Consider the following 22,919-nt stretch of genomic DNA (forward strand, 5'->3'; position numbering starts at 1 on the left):
TGTCTATTTCTCTATAAATCTGTTTCTGTGGTAACACTCAGGAAGCTTTTCTTCTTACTGTAATTTTAGAACACAGCTTTGTTTTTTTTTTCCCCATGTGTATAGTGAATAACTTACTTCAACCCTTTTCCCATATCAGATATTTTTTCCTAGCATGTTGTGAAGAAATTATGTAGATGTATCATTAAATCATACTTTAATATAAAACATTTAAAAAATCATCAATTAGACAATAATTCAGTGAGTATAAAAGCAAAGAATAAAAAAAATATATGAAAAGTTTCACATCAATGAATAAAAAACTAAAATTTCACTCAGGTTATAAATATAGTTCGAAAAGCATTCCATCTGAAGTGGAGAGTTCTGAAATGGTTCAAACAGTCCTGGATCCCATACCTAGCTTGAGTCCTGTTATCCAGAGTTAGAGCTCAGGCCTAATCCATAGGGACACAGCTGTGAAATCTGAGGTCTCTTCTGCTTGGTGAGATGCACCCCAGCTTTCTGGCATAATGCCCTTTCATCTCAATCGAACCTCAAAGCATATACAGTTGATGGTCTCGCAGTCAGGGGGCTGGTAGGCACAGGCAAAATCACAGAGGGGGCAGCATTGACTGGTCAGGCAGCTTCCAGGGTCACATGTCTGGAACCAGAGAAGTGGAAATGTCAGAAGTGAGGTACAGAGAGATGAAATACACTCATCCATTCATCTAGTGTATACACGTACATACACCATTGAGGAACAAATACCACCAGTTACAACTTAGATTGTAAGTCTTCTTGGGCAAAGAAATAAACTGTAGCATCTGAACTGTAGGTCACCTTGAGCTCTGATTTGGAAAAGGCAAGTAATTATACACAAAAGTCCAAATCTACATCAATATGCACTAAGCACGCAGATGGACAACCCACAATTTCATACACTCCCTCACATTCTCACAGATATATTGCTTCATGGATGCACATAAATACTCCCTCACAGATAAGTGACTGTATGCCCACACTAGCCCACTCCTCAAATCACTTCACTAGCTCCCTGTCCGCTTCCGTATACAGTTCAAACTCCTCTTACTACCTTTAAATGCATCCACTCTATGACCCCTCATTACCTCTCCTCTCTCATCTTTCCCTACACTCCTCCCCGTGAACTCTGCTCTCTGAACAAATCTCTCTTGACGTCCCCCTTCTCCTCCACCGCTAACTCCAGACTTCGTTCCTTTTATCTTGCGGCACCTTATGCCTGGAACCGTCTTCCCGAACCCATACGTCTAGCTCCATCTCTACCTGTTTTTAAATCTATGCTGAAAGCTCATCTTTTCACTACTGCCTTTGGCTCCTAACCGCTACTCATTTGCCCTCCTCCCCCCTGTTCCTCTTTACCCTGTAATTCCCTTGCCCGTAATGTCTTGTCTGCCTGTTTTATGTAGATTGTAAGCTCTTTGAGCAGGGACTGTCTCTCTATGTCAGGTGTTCAGCGCTGCGTGCGTCTGGTAGCGCTATATAAATGCTATTAGTAGTAGTAGTATGCAAAATCCATGTCCCCTTTAGAGAGAAGAACAATAATACTTACAGTGCCACGGGGACAGCAAGAATCCAGGAAGTGGGTCATGGATGGTACACGACAGTCACATGATTCTGCACAGGCCAGGCAACAATCACACAAGCCCAGCTGGCCGGCCTTTCCCCAGGAGCAGCAGTCAGTACAGAAACCTCGGGCCTGGGTATGGGAAAAACAGCTGAGGCTTAGAATCGAGGCATGGGAAAACCAAATTACTTACTCCAAGATCAGCAAGACAGCCAGAGAATTAGAGCTAAGGTACAACTCAATAAAGAATGACATAGATTTTTAGCAGCCATATTTGTCTTCGTATAATTCACGTTCTATTAGGCAATCTTCTCCAATATATCTCTATAAGACCCCAGCAATATCCAACTCTTCCAATCTGTCGGGTCCTAGGTCTATAAGTTTATTCTCCCTCTTGCTGTTTGTATATATATATATATCTACTATAATAAAACTCACCTTCAACGTTCTGAAGACAACGTTCTGAAGTCACTCAATCACTCCCTGAAGGGTTCGTGGATTCATGGTGGTGAAGCCACTCCACTGACCCTTGCCCCGCCCACACGTCAAACGTCAGAACGTTGTCTTCAGAACACTAAACTAAAGGAAGGGAATGGGGATCGCAACCAAGCAGGTGGAGGAGTAGGGAATACTCCTCCCCCTGCCTAGGAAACGCAGCATACCAACCTCCTGACCCACCCGCGGAAAAAATCTGGAGGGAAACCACCTCCAAGGCTCCGGAGTCCAAATGACTCCGGACACCGGTGTTCGAGGTCCAACCCCCCCCCCCCCTCAAGCCACCCACCAAAGCTGCAGTTGAAAAGAAGCCCCGCCCACAGAATGCAGGAGGTGCAACACCCCCCCCAAGCCACCCACTGTCGTGTTGCTTTGCCGGCGGGGGAACCGAAACCCCTCCAGCAGAAGTCCTGTGTTGTCTGCTGAGTCTCACTCCAGCGATCTTCGGTGTTGCTAACCTGTGCAGGCAGGGCTTCTGTGCATCTGACGTCCTGCACGTCCAGGATGTCAGACGCACAGAACCCCGCCCTGCACAGGCTAGCAAGCAACGCCGAAGATCGCTGGAGTGAGACTCAGCAGACAACACAGGACTTCTGCTGGTGGGATTTTGGGTCACCCGCCAGCAAAACTACGCGACGGTGGGTGGGATGGCGATGGTGGGTGGGATGGCAGCGGGTGGGTGCATCGCGGTGGGTGGGATGGCAGCAGGGGGGGCATCGCGCTGAGGAGGCGCTTCCTTCTTTCTTCTTCAAAGCAGGATCCCCCCCCCCACAAAACTGAACTATACAACACACACACTCTCATCTGGCAGCCCTTCCTGAACCCCCCCCCACACTTACTCACTCACTCTCATTTGGCCACACTTCCTCAACGCCCCCTCCCCCCAACACACACACACTCTCACATCTGCCAGCGCTTCCTGCCCCCCCACGCTCACTCATCTGGCAGTGGTTACTGAACCCCCCTCCACACACACACTCTCATTTGGCCACACTTCCTCAACGCCCCCTCCCCCCAACACACACACACTCTCACATCTGCCAGCGCTTCCTGCCCCCCCATGCTCACTCATCTGGCAGTGGTTACTGAACCCCCCTCCACACACACACACTCTCATTTGGCCACACTTCCTCAATGCCCCCCCCACAACACACACACACACTCTCTCATCTGGCAGCGCTTCCTGAAATCCTTGCTCCCCACACACACACTCACTCACTCATCTGGCAACCCCCCCCCCCCCACCACACACACTCACTCTCTCATATGGCAGTGCTTCCTGAACCCCCCCCCCACACACACACACACTCTCTCTCAACTGGCAGCGCTTCCTGAACCCCCCCCCCCACACACACACTCACTCATCTGGCAGCACCACACACCCCTCTTCTTCCAAGCTGAAACCACCAACACACCCCCACCCCCACACACCCCTCCAACACACACACACACTCTCTCTCACTCTCATCTGGCAGCGCTTCCTGAACCCCCTCCCCCCCCCCACACACACTCTCTCTTTCTCATCTGCCAGCGCTTCCTGAAACCCCGTACACACACACACTCTCTCTCATCTGGCAGCGCTTCCTGAAACCCCTGCCCCCCCCCCCCCACACACTCACTCACTAATCTGGCAGTCGTTCCTGAACCCCCCCCCCCCACACTTACTCACTCTCATTTGGCCCCGCTTCCTGAACCCTCCCCCCACACACACACACACTCTCACTCTTCTGCCAGTGCTTCCTGAACCCACGCCCCAAACACACACATCTGGCAATGCTTAATAAATCACCCCCCCCCCCCCCACACACACACACACTCATCTGGCAGCACTTGCAGAACACCCACACCCCTCTTCTTCCAAGCTGAACCCCCCCAACATACCCACAACACACACACCCTCTCTCTCATCTGGCAGCATTTCCTGAAACCCCATACACACACACACACTCACTCACTCTCTCTCTCAACTGGCAGCACTTCCTGAACCCCCCCCCCCCCCCCACACACACACACACACTCACTCTTTCTCATCTGGCAGCGCTTCCTGAAACCCCATACACACACACACACACACTCTCTCTCTCTCTCATCTGGCAGCGCTTCCTGAACCCCCTGCCCTCCCCCCCCCCCCACACTCACACACACACTCACTCTTTCTCATCTGGCAGCGCTTCCTGAAACCCCATACACACACACACACACACTCTCTCTCTCTCTCTCTCATCTGGCAGCGCTTCCTGAACCCCCTGCCCTCCCCCCCCCCCCACACTCACACACTCTGTCATCTGGCATCGCTTCCTGAACCCCCCCCCACACTCACTCTCTCACTCACATCTGGTAGCGCTTCCTGAACCCCCCCACACCCCTCTTCTTCCAAGCTGAACCCCCCAACACATCCCCCCACCCCTCCCAACACACACACTCTCTCTCTCTCCCCCTCCTCCAGCACACCAATTGCTTGGGTGCAGTGGCGGGAATCTCAGACAACAGAGAGAGGGGGGGGGCCTGACACCAGAGAGAGAGAGAGAGGAAGGGAGGTATCTCTGTCGCACACACACTCTCTCTCTCATATACAATGTCTTTCTGACTCTCACTCTCACACACTCTGTCTCACACTGTATCACATTCACTCTCTATGTGTCACACAGTCACTCACACACTCGTTTGGTCTCATACACTCACTCTCACAGAGAATCTGTGTCTCACACACACTCTCTCGCACACACACACACACTCTCTCTCTCACACTGTGTCTCACATACGCACTTGCACACACTCTCATTCTCACACACACACACTCTGACACACTCACACCCAGACTCACTCTCTCTCTCTCACACACAGTCACTCTAACATACACTCTCCCAAACATACACACTCGAGGAAAACCTTGCTAGTGCCCATTTCATTTGTGTCAGAAACGGGCCTTTTTTACTAGTGTATATATATATATATATATATATATAAACCATTTATCTGTTTACTTTTACCCACTTATTGCCTCAGCGGTGCTCATCACCAACAATTTTCTATGGTGATGTAAGTAGCACCTACTTCTTCATCGGCTTATCAAAAAGCTAGATTGTTTAAATCTCATTTAATTCTTTTAATTAATTTTAAAGCTTTAATGATCATAAGCACTTATCTGCTATAATAGTCAGACTGGGGGTTTCAGCTTGCCTGACATGCATGTTTTGCCTAGTCATTAGGCTGTGTCCAGGACGTCCCCCTCAGCCGTCTTCAGCGCCAGCCTTGCTTGTTACTCTCGGGACCACCCCTAGATTTTTAGCAGCCACCTCCGCACATGGCATAACTCCTGGTCCCTTTACTTACCAGCAGGCACTGTTGACAAGAAATAACCAACAGCAGGAATAGCAGATATGCTGTGACAGCCAGGAGCACGATGGCAGGAAGTGGCAGCATTAACCCAGATATGGACCCATGCAGCGGTGTTGAGCTGGGAGGGAAGGTCAGGGGCTATAGGACACAGGGAAAAGAGTGTGTAAATACATTAGGAGAAAGACAAGGGCAAAACCCCTACAAAAACAGAAGAAAAGACACACAAAAAAGGGAGAGAAACAGTCAATCCCATATCCAGAAGGGAAGCACAGAACAGATGGACGCAGCAGAATGGGAACCACAGGTGGATTGTGGGTTCAGATAATGGACCAAGGTGAGGGAAAAAGAGGGAAGGATGTGGATGGAAGCAGAGAAGAGGTCCTGGGTAGATGCCTTGATCAATGTTGTACTCACAGCCATCACTGCTTAGGTCACCTCCCCACCAGAGGGACCTTCAAAAATAAGGAAGTAGATTCCTTTTCTGTTTTTTGCTCACTACCTTACAAGGGTTCTATGTTGTGGTACTGAAGGGATTTATCACCCTCACCTAATCTCCAGCGAACATCCCTGCCAGAGAAAAACAAACACATATTATAAAAAGATGATACCATGGGGGAAAGGGTAAGAGGATAATGGCTGACTTAGAGGGAATGTGACTAACAGGAATGGTTGCTGATTTAGGCCCCTATACAGTCAAGTGCAATAGGCTTTGTGCACAAGCTGGCTCAGCTTTTGCAGACAATTCTGTATGCACACTATGCAGAAACAAGTATTGCACACAAGCACATCAGTGTACAGCACATTTAAATCCATACTAACAAACCTATTTGCTAGCCTGTGAAGTGTGCAGTAGACAAGAAGGCTAAGTACAACAACAGAGCTTTAACACAAGGTTTGAGGAGAAGTAAAAGATTAGCTTGTTCTTCTGCAGCAGCATTAGTGAGGATGTCATGGCTGTTTCTTCCTTTTGCTGTGAACATAAGGATCTATGACCTTTATCTGGATTCCATGAAAAGCATGTTATAAAAAGAGAGACAGCTGAGGGGAGATGTGCTGAACAAGAGTAAAGTGCTGGTTTGTTGACAGAGTATCAGCATTTGTCTGATTGCATGCACATATATCTGTGTATATGCTAGAATGTTATTGTGCATAAATATTAACATTTTATTCACAGAATAGCATTCTGGTACATGAATGCACATGCAATCCGACGAGTGCAGAATGTTTTCATGCAAGACAGTTGCTACTAGCACATATCCAGTGCGCTCTCCCACATTTGTCTATATAATCATGTACAGTATTTATAGCCTGCATAATCTACAAATTCTTGGCGGATAACAAGTGGTACATACAGAGTCATCATGTCAATACACAAGATAATATAACTATATAACAAAACAATCAATGTACTAGTCATCATGTTAATTCTCACTTTTTGAGAGAATAATTCCACCAACATTTTTTGTGCTGTGTTCAATTGAGTGCTATTGCTTACTGTATTGTGGAGCAAAAATGTTTGCATTAGGTTTATATTAGGAAACCGTGCACAGAACTTTAGAGCACAGGGCTAACACAAGGTTTATTTACTTATTTGTAACATTTGTGTCCCACATTTTCCCACCCATTAGCAGGCTCAATGTGGCTTACATAATACCATAAAGGCGATCGCCAGGTCCGGTAGAAGATAAACTGCATTGAGGTCAGAGGCCTGTGACTAACAGACAGATTGGAATTTTAGACTAACCTAGGGGTGTCCATACTATGGTCCATGAAATCAGGACCAGCTTAACCATTAGGCAGACTAGACAGTCACCTAGGGCAGCAGGCTCTGGGGAGGAGGAAGAGGGCGGCAATGGGAACACCACACAATGCAACTACACTCAAAGCAAAATGGGTGAGACACTGACCAGCTGGTCAGCTGTACCTGGATTGACGTCAACTGAACATTGTGACAGGACTAGCTTACCACACATACTCTGGGACCAGCTGCACATACAGATTTTTTCCTTCAAGTTAGTCACTCTTTATCTATTTCAATTAATTTGCCATACTCAGTGTTTCCCAAGTCCAGTCCTGGAGTACCCCTTGCCTGTCAGGTTTTCAGGATATCCACAATGAATATGCATGAACTTGATTTGCATACACTGCTTCAATTATATGCAAATCTCTTTCATGCATATTCATTATGGATATCCTGAAAAACCTGACTGGTGAGGGGTACTCCAGGACCAGACTTGGGAAACACTGCTCTATCTTATCTGTCTATAAGTTTCATCGTTCCCTTCAATGTCTGTTAGGCAATGCATTCTCTACGTATGGAAGTTTGACTTATGGACTATATTTGGCGCCATCAAAAATAATTTATATTTTAATTCTGAACACATAAGTTTAGTGAGAGGACTCATGATAGTTATATGAGCTTGAATGGTCTGCCTAAAAAAATTGTCAAAGTATTTTTCAGCTCTATGAGCCATGGAATAGCTCTTTCACCCAGTGTCCTCTTGGTTTTATTTTAGTTTGAAGTTTAAAAGTTTATTCCTGGGGCTCACTTACTTGGAAGAACCTTTTTGGCATACACAAGGAGAAATTAGGTCTTACCTGAATTTTCGTTCCATTAGTCATTCCCACTATTCCAGAACCTGTGAGATAGTTGTGTCCCTCAACCAGCAGGCGGAGATACAGAGCTGAAAACTGAGCTAAGACATACATCTCTTGGCATCCAGTCCAGCTCCTCAGTATTTAAATAGATAAGCAGTAAGGAGAAACTTAGAATAAACACAGCAACCTTAAACAACTCTCTAACCTAACAGTAACCAGACGAGCAAACATGTGTGCACCTCTGTCATCCCTGGACAACTTGTACAGAACAAGAGATACACAGGAAGCACCATGTAAGGTGACAGTTGTTATTTGACCCATTACTTTGCACTGACTAAACATCTCAGAAACCTCGGGCGGGCCTCTGGAATGGTGGGAAGACTAATGGAAAGAATATATCAGGTAAGACCTACTTCCTCCTTCCATTACATAGCTTCCCAGCCATATAGCAACTGTGGGCTTGGAAGCCACGAGGCCAAGCCTCTGCTTACCAAAAAGCACAGTGTATCCAATTTACGAAACTCATTCGTGATTTCCAGTTATTTAATGAGGCCTCTATGCACATCCAGAAGCTTCAAGGAAGGATACTGAGCCTCTTCGTCCTCTCTGCTAAAGGACGGAAGCTCCACAGATTGGTTAAGATGAAATGCTGATACCACATTTGGAAGAAAGGAAGGAACCGTGTGCAGAGAGATCCCCGTCTCCGAAAAGTGGAGAAAGGGATCCCATCAAAAGAACCTGAAGCTCATGCAACAGCCAGCAAGAACTGTTTGTCTTTAGCATAATATCTATCAAGGGAACTCATTCAAACAATGGGTATTAGTTTTTATTCTTATGCGGACGATTTTCTTCTTATTCATTAGGTTAAACCATCTAATATGGATCTTACACCACTACAAATTTGTCTGGATAAAGTGGCAGATTGGCTCACAACATATCAATTAGTATTAAATCCAGATAAGACTATAACATCTTGGATAGTAGGATAGGGCACATGTCCAGCAGTGGTACCTATGCTATTTGGCAAGAACATCCCTACAGTTAAATCTTTTAGATACCTTGGGGTTATAATTGATTCTGCTCTGACTTTCGAGGAACAAATATCTGACGTAGTGAAAAAATCTTTTTTCCATCTTAGGAGACTTCGGTCAGTTAGGAATTCAATTAGTAAGGATTCCCTTAAAACGTTGACATCTGCTTATATTACCTCACACTTAGACTATTGTAATATCATATATTCAGGGATCACTCAAGCTAGCTTGAAGCGACTACAAAGAATACAGAATACTGCAGCACGTATGATTTGTAGGGCCCGGAGGGATGACAGAGTAACACCTTTGCTACATCAACTGCACTGGCTTCCGGTTGAAGCAAGAGTTAAGTTTAAAGCTTTAGTTTTGACCCATAAGGCTTTTTATACACTAAATCCTGACTATCTGTCAAATCTAACTATTCCTTACACTGCCACACGAACCCTTAGATCCCTGACAGACAACAGGTTAGTGATTCCTCCTCTCACTAGGGCTAGATGGGAATCTACACGGAATTCGGCTTTTTTCTATTTGTCTCCCTCTCTTTGGAATGGCCTTCCAAAAGAGATCAGACTTGAGAAATCTTACTTTCATTTTCGGAAACTTTTGAAAACCTTCTACTTTATCGAGTATGTAGATCAGAATTTAGAATAATGGAAGAAAGTATATATTACAGATGCCCAATTTATAACCTAAGTCAAAACTGTATTATCTGTCTGTGTAGATTATATTATGTATTTAATTTTGTATTTGCGGTGTTCTCCTGTGTACTAATCATGAGTTATATTGTTTTCATCTTATGTAGCTAGTTTGTGGGTTTGCTGTGCTTTCCTGTAATGATTGGAGTTCTAATGTTTGTCCAATTTGTACTTATTGTATTGCTTCTTTTTATAAATTGTAAACCGTTCTGTCTTGCAGTAGCAATAAGATACGGTATATAAATTGACGTAAATAAATAAAATAAATAAATAAAAACTGATGGAAGCTAATGCGAGTGAACTCCGGAACAGCTGAGCAGGCACTCTTACAGGCCCTCCTTTCTGACATTGGTGTTAGGTCCTGCTGTCCTTTATCATCAGGACAGAGTCGCGATTCTTTGGAACTGCTGGAAGCCACTTCGAGTGAACTCTGGAACAGCTGAGCAGGCACTCTTACAGGCCCTCCTTTCTGACGTCAGCATTGGGTTCTGCTGTCCTTCATTGTCGGGACAGAGTGTGGTTCTTTGGAACTGCTGGAAGCTGCTGGGAGTGATCTCTGGAATAGCTGAGTAGGCACTCTTACAGGCCCTCTTTTCTGACATCAGTGTTGGGTCCTGCTGTCCTTTATCATTGGGACAGAGCCACAGTATGTGGCCTGTGGTCATGTGACAGAAGGGGCATGACCACGCCACTTCAGAGCCTTAAGAAATGGGGCTAGGAGAGTATCTTCCCAGTGATGGGCAAGAAGAGGAAGTCTAGGGCTCTCGGAATGACAGTGCTGGACTCCCTGTGATACAAGGTCCAATTGATCAGCATTTGATTCCTACTTCAGCGATAGTAATGACTGGAGTATTCAGTACATCCTCTCCAACTTAGGCTTCATTTTCCTCCGTACAACAGACTCCACCTCCTCAACCAAGTATGACTTCTTTGGTCGGGAGTAGCAATGTGCAAACTCAAACTGACCTGGTATTGTTAATGAAGAATCCTTAGGAACTTCCGCTGTGCAAGGAGCATCTGCTCCTCTCCCGAAGGCAGTTCAAATTTATTTAGACTCTTCCCAGGAAGGTCCAGTCTTGTTTGATAAAGTGGTTTTGCTTCAAGACATTTGGCAGGTTGTAAAGAGGATTGAGCAATCGATACAAGTAACTATTCCCTCATTGTGTAAATTCCCTCAAGAAAGTTTGCTTAAAATGATAGAGAGATTGATCAGAGACTTATAAAGGTTGAAACTGCATGACAAAAGACTGAACAATCAGTTGTAACACTGCAATCTACTGCAGTTTCTGCTGTTAATGATAGCTGCCCAATTCATTCTCACCTGGAAGCTCTGGAAAATAGGCAATATTTTAAAAATCTTAGGATACTTAATTTTCCAGTAACTCATTATTTGGCTCCTTTAGAGCTTTTGAAAATGTATTTAAAGAAGGTTCCTGAGTACCCTCATGCAGATAATTTATCTGTTGAGAGTATATTTTATATCCAGAAAAGCTCAGTTCAGATAAGAGGTGAGGGTGAAAAGCATCAAGTAATGTCCACTCCTGTAGAAAGCTTGGATTTATCTCAATTTCTGGAGTCTTCACAGGACTTGATAGCAAAAAGAGCAGAGGCATAGTCAGACAACAGCTTTTGGGTGGGCCTAGGCAAGAAGTGGGTGGGCACCATGTTCTCCTCCCCCCCTCCCCACCAGAAAAATATCTCAGCTGGCAGGAAAATGCTTTTTTCCACCTTAGCAGTCTGTAACAGGCATGCACTGAAAACTGAGCATGCGCAGGTGCCAGTATCGTGCAGAGTAGCATTTTTGTTACCATCAGGGGGAAGACTTCAGTTGGCGGAACTTGGCATTTTTGTTACCATCAAGGGGAAGACTTCAGCTGGTGGAACTTGGGATCCCCACCTGCTACTGCTAAATGTGTGCTACTGTTGGGTGGGCCTGAGCTCCAAGTGGGTGGGCCCCGGCCCACCTGTGGCTACGCCACTGAAAAAGAGCTACTCTTTTGGTTAAATTTTCCAAGGAAACTGACGGTCATACTGCTGTGATGACAGAGACCAGCGGTTGAGAAGAGACTCCTGTAACGTCCGCATTTGAACCTCTGCCTACAGCACCACTTCCATCACTGCCATCATTGGTCCCAGAACCTGGATGTAGTCCCAATCCTGTCTTGACTGAGGAAAAGACAAATCTGTTGAACCAGCTTTGACTTCCTGCGTTCTGTGAGGAAATTCCTCTCTCCTGCTAGGTGAAATAGAACGCCCAGATGCTCCAGTGTCTGCGGAGTCTGTTCTTCACAATATTGATCGCCCAACCCAATGACTGCAAAAGACAGACAACTTTGTGCGTCGCCTCCATGCTACATGAATAGGATGACACAAAAATTAGCCAGTTGTCGAGATACAGGTAAACTGACTCTCTCTGGCGCTGCAGGAAGGCCGCTGCCACCGCCACCACCACCATCATCATAACCTTGGTAAAGGTGCCGTGGCTAGAGGGAAGGGAAAAGCCCTGCAGTCTCAACTCACTCCTGACCCAGCCATCTATATCAATGCTAGATCTGTGGGGAACAAGACTCTCTTACTCAGGGATCTGCTAGAATCTTCAGATCTGGGCTTTCTGTTTATCTCAGAAACATGGCTCACAGAAGTTGATAGTCCGATACTGCCCCACATCTATCCACCCAGTAATGGTATTCTTCATTCTCCAAGACAAGGTAAAAAAGGAGGCAGACTTGCTCTTATCTTTAAGAGTTTGTTCCACACAGTGGCGTACCCAGACCCACCATTTTGGGTGGGCCCAGAACTAATATGGGTGGCCACTGTGCATATGAGTAGTGTTTCTTGGGACACTACAAAATAATGCCATAGAATACACTTGATGATGGATTTGTAAGTAGTCTGCATCAATATAAACCACATACATACATAATGGAAAAAACAACCTTTACATTATCCCATATCTTAAACTTGACCAGACTTAAGTCTGCAATAACAGAAAACATCTCATGACAAGATCCTGCAATATAACAGCAATGGCATATATCCTTCAAACATTGCTTTATATCAAACATTTAAAAATATAGAACTGAGAGCCAGTGGCGTACCTAGCGTATTTGACACCCGGGGCCGATCTTTTTTTAACACCCCCTCCTCTATATGAAAATATTATTTTTACTACCCTGTTTCCCTGAAAGTAAGACATCCCCCGAAAATAAGACCTAGTAGAGGTATTCCTGAATTGGCAGATATAAGGCCTCCCCCGAAAGTAAGACCTAGCAAATTTTTGTTTGAAAGCAGGGCTGCCAAGAGCCGGACAAGGCCGCCCCCGGGCCGCCCCCCCCCCCCCCCACCTCCACCCACCCCTCCGTTGCTCCCGGAACTAACCTTAAACTCCTCCTTTCACCTTCGCAGCAAGCAGCATCAGGGCAGACCTCTCCTTCCTTCCGTGCCCCGCCCTCGCGGACGTTACGTCAGGTGAGGGCGGGGCAGGGAAGGAAGGAGTGGCATGCCCTGCTGCTGCTTGCTGAGAAGGTGAAAGGAGGCATTTAAGGTTAGTTCCGGGAGCGACGGAGGGCGGGCGGGCCAACCCCGATGTTTCCCCGAAAAATAAGACAGGCCCTGAAAATAAGACCTAGCGCATTTTTGGGGGCAAAAATTAATATAAGACAGTGTAATAATCCATGAGTCACACAACAAGTATGTACCTAGGAAAGGTAGCATCTTAAACATTGCAGTGAGCATTAGAACATCAATACACACATTGTAAAACTAAACAAGACATTAGTAAAAATGATCCTGCCAACAGAAAACCATGTCTTTTTCACAAACATAGAACACAGATACATCCTCACCATGTATAGCATAAGTAACCACAAACTAAAATAGAAATATGTAGACAAAATTAAACTGAACCCCCAAGAGGCCAGATTCTGCATACAATGCAACACCACAGAAACAGTGATGCATGTCTCCTAGTACTGTGCAAAATATAAAGATAGCAGAAGTAAACTTGAAAAAACTGACAAATACCAATCAACACTTTACAAATTAAACAACAGAAATAAAACAAAACATAGAAAATAAGATAATACCGTTTTATTTGATAATGCTTTTTCAATTAGCTTTCAGAGGCCAAAACCTCCTTCCTCAGGCCAGTACAGTATACTGCTGTTACGGTCCTGTCCTGACATAAGGATGGAGGTTTTGGTCTCTGAAAGTTGGTCAAAAATGTATTAAAATAGTCCAACAAACATATCACCTTATTTTCATTTTCTATTTATCACTACAGCTACAATACTACTTTATTCTAAGGCAAATAAATAAATCTTTTTTTTCTACCTTTGTTGTCTCTGGTTTCTGCTTTCCTTGTCTTCTCTTCACTCTCTCCCTTCCATCCAGCATCTGTTCTCTTTCTCTCTCCCTTTCATCCAGCTGTCTGCTTTCTCTGCCCCTTCCATCCACTGTCTGCCCTTTTCCCCTTTGCATACGGTGTCTGCCAGCTTTCTCTGCCTCCTCCATCCACTGCCTGCCTTTTCTTTCCCTTCTATCCTGCCTGTCTCCCTCTCTCCTTTTTACAAGATTTATTCCAGTATCTTCCCCCTCTCCATCTTTATTTCTCCTCTCTCTGTACTCCATCCATTTCCATCTTCTGCTTATCTCTTCTCTATTTGACTTTTTTCTATGTCCACTGTCATTTCCTCTGACTCACTCTCTCTCCTATCCATAACCTCCCCTCTGTGTCCCTGTCCCTATTCCCCCTGTGATCAGCATTTGCTCTCTGTGTTCCCATCCCTGTTCCCCCCCATGTTCAGAATCTGCCCTCTGTGTCCCCTTCCCATGTTCCTCACCCTTCTTTCTCTCTCTCTCCTGCACTCCCACCCTGGGGCCAGTATCTCTCTCCCTCTTCTCTCCCCTGCTTCATAGTACTGCATCTCGTTCTCCCCCTCCCCAGATCCAGCTTTTTCCCAGTGTCCTCTCCCTCATGCGTCCCACCTTTCTCTCCCCTCTTGCTTCCCTTTGGTCTAGCATCACTCTCACTCCTTTCTCCACCCCCCCTTTTTCCCATTGCTTTCCTTCCTCTCTCCACCACTCTTTTCCCTTGGACCTGGCATCCCTCTCTCCACCCCCTCTCCCCTCAACATCCTGCACCCAAAAACTACCCCTCTGCAAACTGCCCCAGCTTTAAAAACTATTGTACTTCCATCTTACTAATAGCCCCATATATTAAAACAACGCACCCCACAATGATCCCCAAGCAATTGCCTTAGCCCTCCCTGCAAGTTGCAACTGCACCTCTGTGATGGAAAATATTAAAAATTGCTTTTCAGTCTTGCTTTAATCGATAATACATTTTTTAAATCCCCTGTCTTTGACCCAAAAGTGACTTTCCTGGTACATCTCAAAGAACAGGCTGGTATAAGATAAGGCACACTCAAGAACAATGTATGAGATAAGGCACCTCTTAAGAACAATGTATATCCCTGAAGCCAGCTTGTGCAGAAGGGGGGCGGGTACTCTTGAGGTTTGGTAAATAATTCACCTGGCCAGTGGTTTGTTTTCTTGAACCGAGAGAGTGTGACGGCATCCCCATGCACATTTCTGGATAAGTTTTAGCTTAAAAAGGGGGCTTTTTGCAGCGGAGCCTTGGGGCTCATTCTGTGGGTGGACGCATCATGCAGAAAAGACTTGTTCCTGGTCTGGACGCTTCAGGCTTTCGCTGCAACGGGTCTCCCAGCTGATGAGATAAGGGCCTGAATGATGTAATTCCTGACCAGTGATGTTGATGTATGTATATATATATAAATATCTTTCTTATTTTACTTTTCTATAGCTTTCCTTTAGTAATGTACTCGATTAGTGTGTGTATTTCTTAATCATTGTGATGCAGTAACAATAATGACTTATACACTCTCCAATTAAAGTGCAAATAAAGAGTTTCATTTACCCAATACGTATCTAAAAGAATCTGTAGTATTTTATTCTGTGAGCAGACTGTGGTGAGTGAGCAGGCTGCAATACCGAAGCAATACAACCTCCTCCAAGCACCTCCCCCAAAATAGCCCCCACATTTGCCTCAACCCATCGCAAACTGCCTCACCAAGCAAGAATATGATGAGATATGCTACGTAGGCTACCCCACTAGTTCCAGGTTGCAGCTTGTTAGGAACTGCAAAGAAAACAGACTTCAATGCAAAGAAAGAACTCTTCCCAAAACGGCCTGAGCGCGCGGGCGCTGGGTTGGGCGGCATGACGTCACGGAGCTCCATCTCCCCTCCCTCCTGGCCACCCCACCCCTGGGCCGCGTTCCGGAGCGATTTGCTGCTGGTTAAGCAAGCGCCGAACAATCGCGTATTCCAGCCGGGTGTTGTTGAACCCATAGTGAGGAGGAGGGAGAGCGATAACCGCACGTCGGGGGGAGGGGGGGGATGGGACACCCCATGCAGCACCGCATCAGCTGGGGGGAGGGGGGTGAAGACGTACGCAGCAACATCGTGACCACACCAGTTGGGGGAGGAGGGAAGACGTCCATGGATGGAGGCAGCACCCCCTAACGACCTGCACCCGCCCTCGGTAGTTACACCACTGCTGAGAGCTGCCTGCTGCTTGGATTGGAACCAAGACTACGCCGAATCCCGATTGGAGCATCAAGAGAAACTGGGTGGGCCTGAACTGTGATTGGGTGGGCCTGGGCCCACCCAGGCCCACCCGTAGCTACACCCCTGGTTCCACATGTCTTTAGTTAGTTCTGGGGTTTTCCCTGAACTGGAATATATGCTATGCAAATTCTGCAATGATTCAAAAGAGGCAAATCAAATCACCCTACTCCTCATGTACCATCCTCCGGGAGCTTGGTCCAAGGCAGAACCAATATTTCTAGAGATTACTTCCTCTGCCATGTCACAATTTGTCACAGTTCTCAAGGATTATCTTCCTGGGAGACCTAACCCTACACTTGGAAAATGATGCAGACACCAATGTCCACAACTTCAAATCATTCCTGAAGGACTGTGAACTAACTACATTCTCCAAGGGTATAACTCATGAAAAAGGACATATGTTAGACTTCATGACGTCCTATCCTAATAGCTTGATTAATTCATTCAAATGGAAGCCAGTACCGTGGTCTGACCATTTCCAACTGTATTTCACCACTGATATCTGTATGTCAAGCTTAACCAGACACAAGTCATCCAAACTCATCTCCACCAGAGGTAAAATCAACAAGGCCACTTTCTGGTCGGAGCCAACAGATTCCCTCACTACCGCATCTCCTACATGTGTTTTGATCAAATCCCGCTGGGACACCAAGGTGAAAGCCATACTAACAAATTGCTCCATTTACCACTAAAAAGGTCAAGATAATCATAAGTTTGCCATGGTTTATAGAGGAACTATCCATCCTAAAAAGGAATGTCGACGCCTTGAAAAGTAATGGAGAAAGAACAAAGATACTATCCAAATGGAAGTCAGCCTTCCGACGCTACAAAAAAGAAGATAGCTGACTCAAAATACCAATACTATAGCAGCCTAATAGGTCAAGATGATCTTGACAAAAAAAAACAAACAAACTTTTCTCCTTAGTTAAAACACTAGGCTTCCACTAATAAGGATGAACATTCACAGAAAACATGTCCCACTGCCCAAGCCCTCGCTGATCATTTCACCAATAAGATTCTCCAAATTAGGTCCGAACTATCCAAGGCTACTCCAACAAATAGCCCAACCAGTAGTTCAGCCTTAATCGCCGGAGATCCTACAACCCAAGCACTCAAAACTGACCAAAACTGGGAATCTTTTCAATCACTGAGGATATAAGATCAATACTGTTAAAATGCTCCTGAGCCAACTGCTCCCTGAATCAATGCCCAAAACACCTACTCAAATCCATCCCTATGGAAGCAGTTATCTGGTTAATGATCTCAAACTGTTAAAAACTGGCTCTCTTCCTCATGATATGGGCAAAATTGTTCTCACTCCACTACTGAAGGGATATGGGCTAGATGTAACATTGCCTGCAAACTACCATCCAGTGGCAAGCATACCCCTTTTTACTAAAGCATTAGAAGCCTACATTAGTAAACAACCCTCTTTTTATCTGGAAAACTTTCTATTTTACACTGGTCACATTTTGGCTTCAGATCGTCACATAGTACAGAAACATTACTGCTAGTTCTAACTATATATGTCAAACAACACCTATGCAAAGGCAACCAAGTATTTCTTCTCAAATTTGATATATCAGCAGCGCTCGATGTGGTTGACCACACATTGTTACTCAAACGCCTGGATCAGATAGGAATAACAGGGACTGTGCTCAAATGCTTCAGATAATTCCTTTCAACCAACTTTCCAACTCCTGGTCCACCCGCAGGGATCTCCCCTCTCACAGATCCTATTCAATCTCTTTATATCATCCCTTGCCTCCTCTTTATATCATCCCTTGCCTCCTCTTTATATCATCCCTTGCCTCAATACACCTGGAACTTAAACTATTATTATCCTACATTGATGACATCCTGCTTCTCTTACCAGTAATACTATCAAACAAAGATTCAACTTAGTCTGCAGCGAATGGTATGACTGCTGTTAGCAACTGGGCCCTGACCAATAAACTGAAACTGAATGTGCAAAAAACCAAGGTCCTGTGGTTCCGACATCAGGGAGTTGAGGTCCCATCATCAATTTATCTTTGTCCAATGGTCAAAGCTTTACAGTCGAACCTGAAACCAGAGTATTAGGGGTCTTGCTTGATTCTTCACTCACCTTTTCTTCCCATATTAATCTGCTATGGAGAACAACAATATTCAAAATGAGACAACTATGTCTTGTCAAACCATTCTTCGACCAAAAAGCCTTCGCACTACTAGTCCAAATGTTAGTCCTATCTCACTTGGATTACTGTAATCCATTTCTTGGTATTGTGTCAATATCAGAAAAAAAAATGCAAATCATACAGAATACTGCTTCAAGGCTAATATACAGATTGAAAAGATATACTAGTGATTCAACTCATCTAAACAAACTGTACTGGCTTCCCATAGCAGAAAGACTCAGGTTCAAAACTGCTTGTTTAGTTTTTCAAATCTTACACGACTTCACCTTTGACCTGCTGACTAAGACCGCTTCGCAATATCTGATCCAGTCTAACAGACTGAAGCAACAATTAATGCTAGAATCACCATTTCAAAAGACAATTCGAAATCAGATTTTCAGCTCTCTGTTCCCCGTACTTGGAGTCAAAATATGGAACTCTCTATCTATTTCCATCAGAGAACAGCTACCTCAACTTCAGGAAAAGGCTAAAAACCTTTCTCTTCCCAAAGACTGCTTCAAAATAATCCACCATGACTTCTACTTCCTAGTATCAACCATTATCCTTTGCTTTAATGTTTTTAGTCTCATGCATTGCACCATCTCTAATGTTTCTCATACCTCACACCAACACTATCTGCTTTTGTCTCACCTAGAATGTAAACCGCACTGAACCCTGGAAAGGGGATATTAGCGGTATACAAGAATTGAATTGGAAATGATGGCCGCAAAATAGAGAAACTTCTGATGTGGCAGCCATATGGGTATATGCAAATACTCCTCCTTCAGATCAAGGGCAGTGAGAAATTTTCCTGCTTTAATCGAAGCTATGACTGCTCTTAGTATCTCCATGCGAAAGTGGGACTCGGAGGCAGCAGTTTAGACTTTTAAGATCTGAGACTGGATGAAAGTTGCCTGCCTTCTTTGGGACAATGAAGTACACAGAGTATCTGCCTTGTCCCTGTTCGGCCTGGGGAACTGGAACACTGGCCTGGAGCACCAGGAAGGAATCAATAGTGGCCTGAACCACGACCACCTTGGTTCTCTTTTTACAAGGAGACTTCAAGAACAGAGGAGCGACTGGGTGGGAGAACTCCAACTTGAATCTTCTGTAAGAATAGCCAGAACTCGGTGATCTAACATGATCTTAGCCCTCCCAAAACTCCTCCTCCTCCTACTACTACTTAACATTTCTAGAGAGCTACTAGGGTTACGCAGCGCTGTACAGTTTAACAAAGAAGGACAGTCCCTGGTTGAAGGAGCTTACAATCTAAAGGGCGAAATGTCAAGTTGGGGCAGTCAAGATTTCCTGAATAGAGGCGTAGTGGTCCTGAAGATGTCCCCCTACCAGAGGAAGAGAAGATTGGACTAGCCTTGCATCACTACAAAGCTCGGGAGGCATTGGGCACAATGTTGCCTGGGCTGCAGGTTTCCCGCCCAATAGGGCTCCTTCCCATGACCTGCTGCGGCTTTTTCACGCCGCGTGCAGGTTGTGGGATTTTGGGCGGCTTCTTCTTGCCCCGCCGGTGTTTTTTTCCACTGGTTTTCTGCGGCCGCAATTATGTCATTTGTATGCAAATGACCTCATCAATATTTATTAACAGTGTCATTCATATGCAAATTACCTCATTAATATTTATTGATGATGCCATTCACATGCAAATTAACTTTGTGCGGTTTGGGGCGTGAACATTTTTTCCCATGTGGCAACACTGAAATTTGGGCACACTAGCTGACTTGAGAGGACTTCCTGTCCACATGAAAGGAAGACTGGCGTGCCTGAATAAGAACTTCTGACCACACTGCTGACAAATGACAACCAGGACAGTATCATCTGCTGTCTTAAAAGCTAGAGCCCCCTGCAGACATACGACCAGAGGCTTTCGGCTTATCCTCCAGCAACCATTGTGGCTTAGTTTCCCCCAGTTCTTTCCTCAAGTTACTGAAATATTCTCCAAATAGCCACTTGCCCCAAAAGGACAGTTTAACTTAGGGTTACCATATGTCCTCTTTCCTGCCCCTGTCACTAGACCACCAGGACAGTAGATAGTATGTAAGGGGAGGGGAGGTGACCCAGGGGACGGGAGGAGGGGGGGAATATGTGACCCGGGGGAGGGGAATATGTGACAGAGGGCGGGGCAAGGATGCAAAAGGGGCGGGGCAGGACATGTGTCCTCTTTTTGAGAGGACAAAATATGGTAATCCTAGTTTAGATGCGACTTTGAAGCTGCATCCGCTGTCCAATGCTGCGGGTGGGAACTTAGGTAATGGAAGTCCACTTTACATGCATTCAATCAATTTCACTTGCACTAAAATGTTTAGGGCACACATTTAGGAACCAAACGCACACTAACAAATGTGCATCTCTAGTCTTTACATGCCAAAATTGCCATTCAGATCTCTAAAAAGAAACCACCTCAAGCATATGCTTACTTTGCTGATGCCTAGAGTCATCCTTAAAGCGATTTAAACCTGAACAAAAACATGGGGCAATCAAGAATTGCATCCACCATAGAAGTATACTGTATAAAGTAGGACAATTCCCCGCCTGAAGGAAAGACGAGACGTGAAAATTACATCACATGAGGACATCAATTTCCAGGGCTAAGACTGCGCAGATAACCCTCTTGCTCGTAACATATTGCAGCGTCCAGTAACTAATTATTATTCATGCACACCCACAACTTACCACAAATTACACTTTCAATACCCTCGAAAGCTTTGGACTGCAGGAGACTGGGTGGGTGGACGGAACTCGCTCATACTCAGCTGATTGGCCAGACAGATCAGAGCACTCATTCAGCATCAGATGATTGGTCCCGGGTACCCAGGAAGTGAAACTGGAGGGCATGCTTGCACAGCAAGATAGATTGAAGTTAAATTCATTTGCCTCTGCTTGTAAGCTTTTTGTCCTCACTGTCTCGGCCCCTGTTGCAGAAAGTTTAAGTGAATCAGCGAGAAAAAGAAAAACATATGTACTAATGCGATAATAATTATTTCTATCTCTGGCAATACTGAAGCTTTCTGGCTTCCCAGCGTCTCCGCGTTGCCATGATGACAGAGGGGCAGGGCAACTTCTCATACGTCATAAATTTAGTTGCGCCTTAAGGGAGCACGCGATACAAGACGGAGTTTGTAATTGTACTGCAAAGAGGTTAGATTGAGACCAGGAGGAGACAATACGAGGTAAGGAAGTCTGCTTGAGAACAGGAGACGGCATAACGTCAAAAAGTTGAAGCCACTTAGGTTTGTCTGTTTCCCTCTCCGCGCAGCCGTCGTTCTGCGTACACCCAAAGCAAGCAAACCTATGAGCTGCTGCTTCCATGTTGCAGTTCTTTATTGTTGGTAGCCTTTTTATTTAATTTCACTTATATTTTCAAACATGCTAGCTTGTGCAGCATACGGATGCACACAGAGGAAGTATGATAACGGAATAATTTTTCATAGGTAGAGTAGTAATTTGTTATAAATTGTAATCAGCGTGTCATTTGGAGGGGTTGGTTATAGAGACTCCCTAGCAAGTGTTTTATTCGGTAAAGCACCACTAAAACAGATGTTATGAAAATCAGGTGCTTAATATTTACAGTTTCTATCTATTCACATTTATATTCCACATCAAAAACATTAATCAGTCCAAAACTCTGCTGCGTGACTCATTTTCTGCCAAAGTCACTATGCTCACATTAGCCCTTTCCTCGAGTCACTTCACTGGCTCCCTATCCATTTCCGCATTCAATTCAAACTTCTCTTACTGACCTATAAGTGCATTCACTCTGCAGCTCCCCAGTACCTCTCAACTCTTGTCTCTCCCTACGCCCCTGTAATGGAATAGAATTTTAAAGATTGTTTTTCAACCCTGTCTGGATCGACTAGTGCACTTGGGGTCTGTATTGTTGATTGGAAGTAATTCTGTTTCATTCATTGTTTAAGTGCTATTTTAAATGATTGCTTTTCAATCCTGCTTTTGTCCGATAATACCCTCTGAAATCTTGTCTTTCTGACCAAAACTAACTTTCCTTGTGAATACAAAAATACGTTGGAATGTGGAAGATAAGGCATGTCTCAAACCAATTCAGTTTGTGCAGGAGGGAAAGAGGATATGCTCAAGCTCGGGAGATGAACCACCTGGCCAGTGGTTTGTTTACTTGGGCTGGAAGCATGTGACTGCATCCTCATGTACATTCTGTAACTTTCCAAAGCTGGACATGAGACTAAAAGGGAGGGCTTGTCACAGCACAGTGGGGTTCATCTGTGAGCAATGTACGGGCTACGCAGAAATCTGTTCCTGGTCCAAAAAGCTCCAAGCTCTTTCACTGTGAGTGTGTCGGGCCCTCCTCAGCTGATAAGAGCTTGGATGATGGAGATCAGTGA

The 22,919-nt window shown here is 45.1% G+C and overlaps 2 protein-coding genes across 4 annotated transcripts in view; one reads left to right on the forward strand and one right to left on the reverse strand.

Annotated features, from left to right (window-relative positions):
* Positions 1-250: 250 nt before the first annotated feature.
* LOC115474291 (keratin-associated protein 5-5) lies at positions 251-21,435 on the reverse strand. Of its 3 annotated transcripts, none has more exons than XM_030209697.1 (5): positions 21,238-21,435; positions 5,831-5,983; positions 5,411-5,554; positions 1,568-1,714; positions 251-640 (listed from the first exon to the last, which is right to left on the reverse strand). In XM_030209697.1, the coding sequence occupies exons 2-5, from the start codon at positions 5,834-5,836 to the stop codon at positions 518-520; spliced, it is 420 nt and encodes a 139-aa protein (XP_030065557.1). In that variant the 5' UTR covers positions 5,837-5,983; positions 21,238-21,435; the 3' UTR covers positions 251-517. The 3 variants fall into 3 exon arrangements, with proteins under 3 accessions (XP_030065557.1, XP_030065558.1, XP_030065556.1); XM_030209698.1 differs by lacking the exon at positions 21,238-21,435 and adding an exon at positions 21,126-21,186; XM_030209696.1 differs by lacking the exon at positions 21,238-21,435 and having other exon boundaries at positions 5,831-6,333.
* Positions 21,436-21,650: 215 nt separating this feature from the next.
* FGFR1OP (FGFR1 oncogene partner) overlaps positions 21,651-22,919 on the forward strand; it is a 192,372-nt gene continuing 191,103 nt past the window's right edge. Inside the window, exon 1 of the mRNA XM_030209094.1 lies at positions 21,651-21,734. The gene's annotated coding sequence lies outside the window, so the exon portion shown is untranslated. The remainder of the gene's footprint in view (positions 21,735-22,919) is intronic.

This window comes from Microcaecilia unicolor, chromosome 7, assembly GCF_901765095.1.
Source record: "Microcaecilia unicolor chromosome 7, aMicUni1.1, whole genome shotgun sequence".
Lineage (NCBI taxonomy): Eukaryota > Metazoa > Chordata > Amphibia > Gymnophiona > Siphonopidae > Microcaecilia > Microcaecilia unicolor.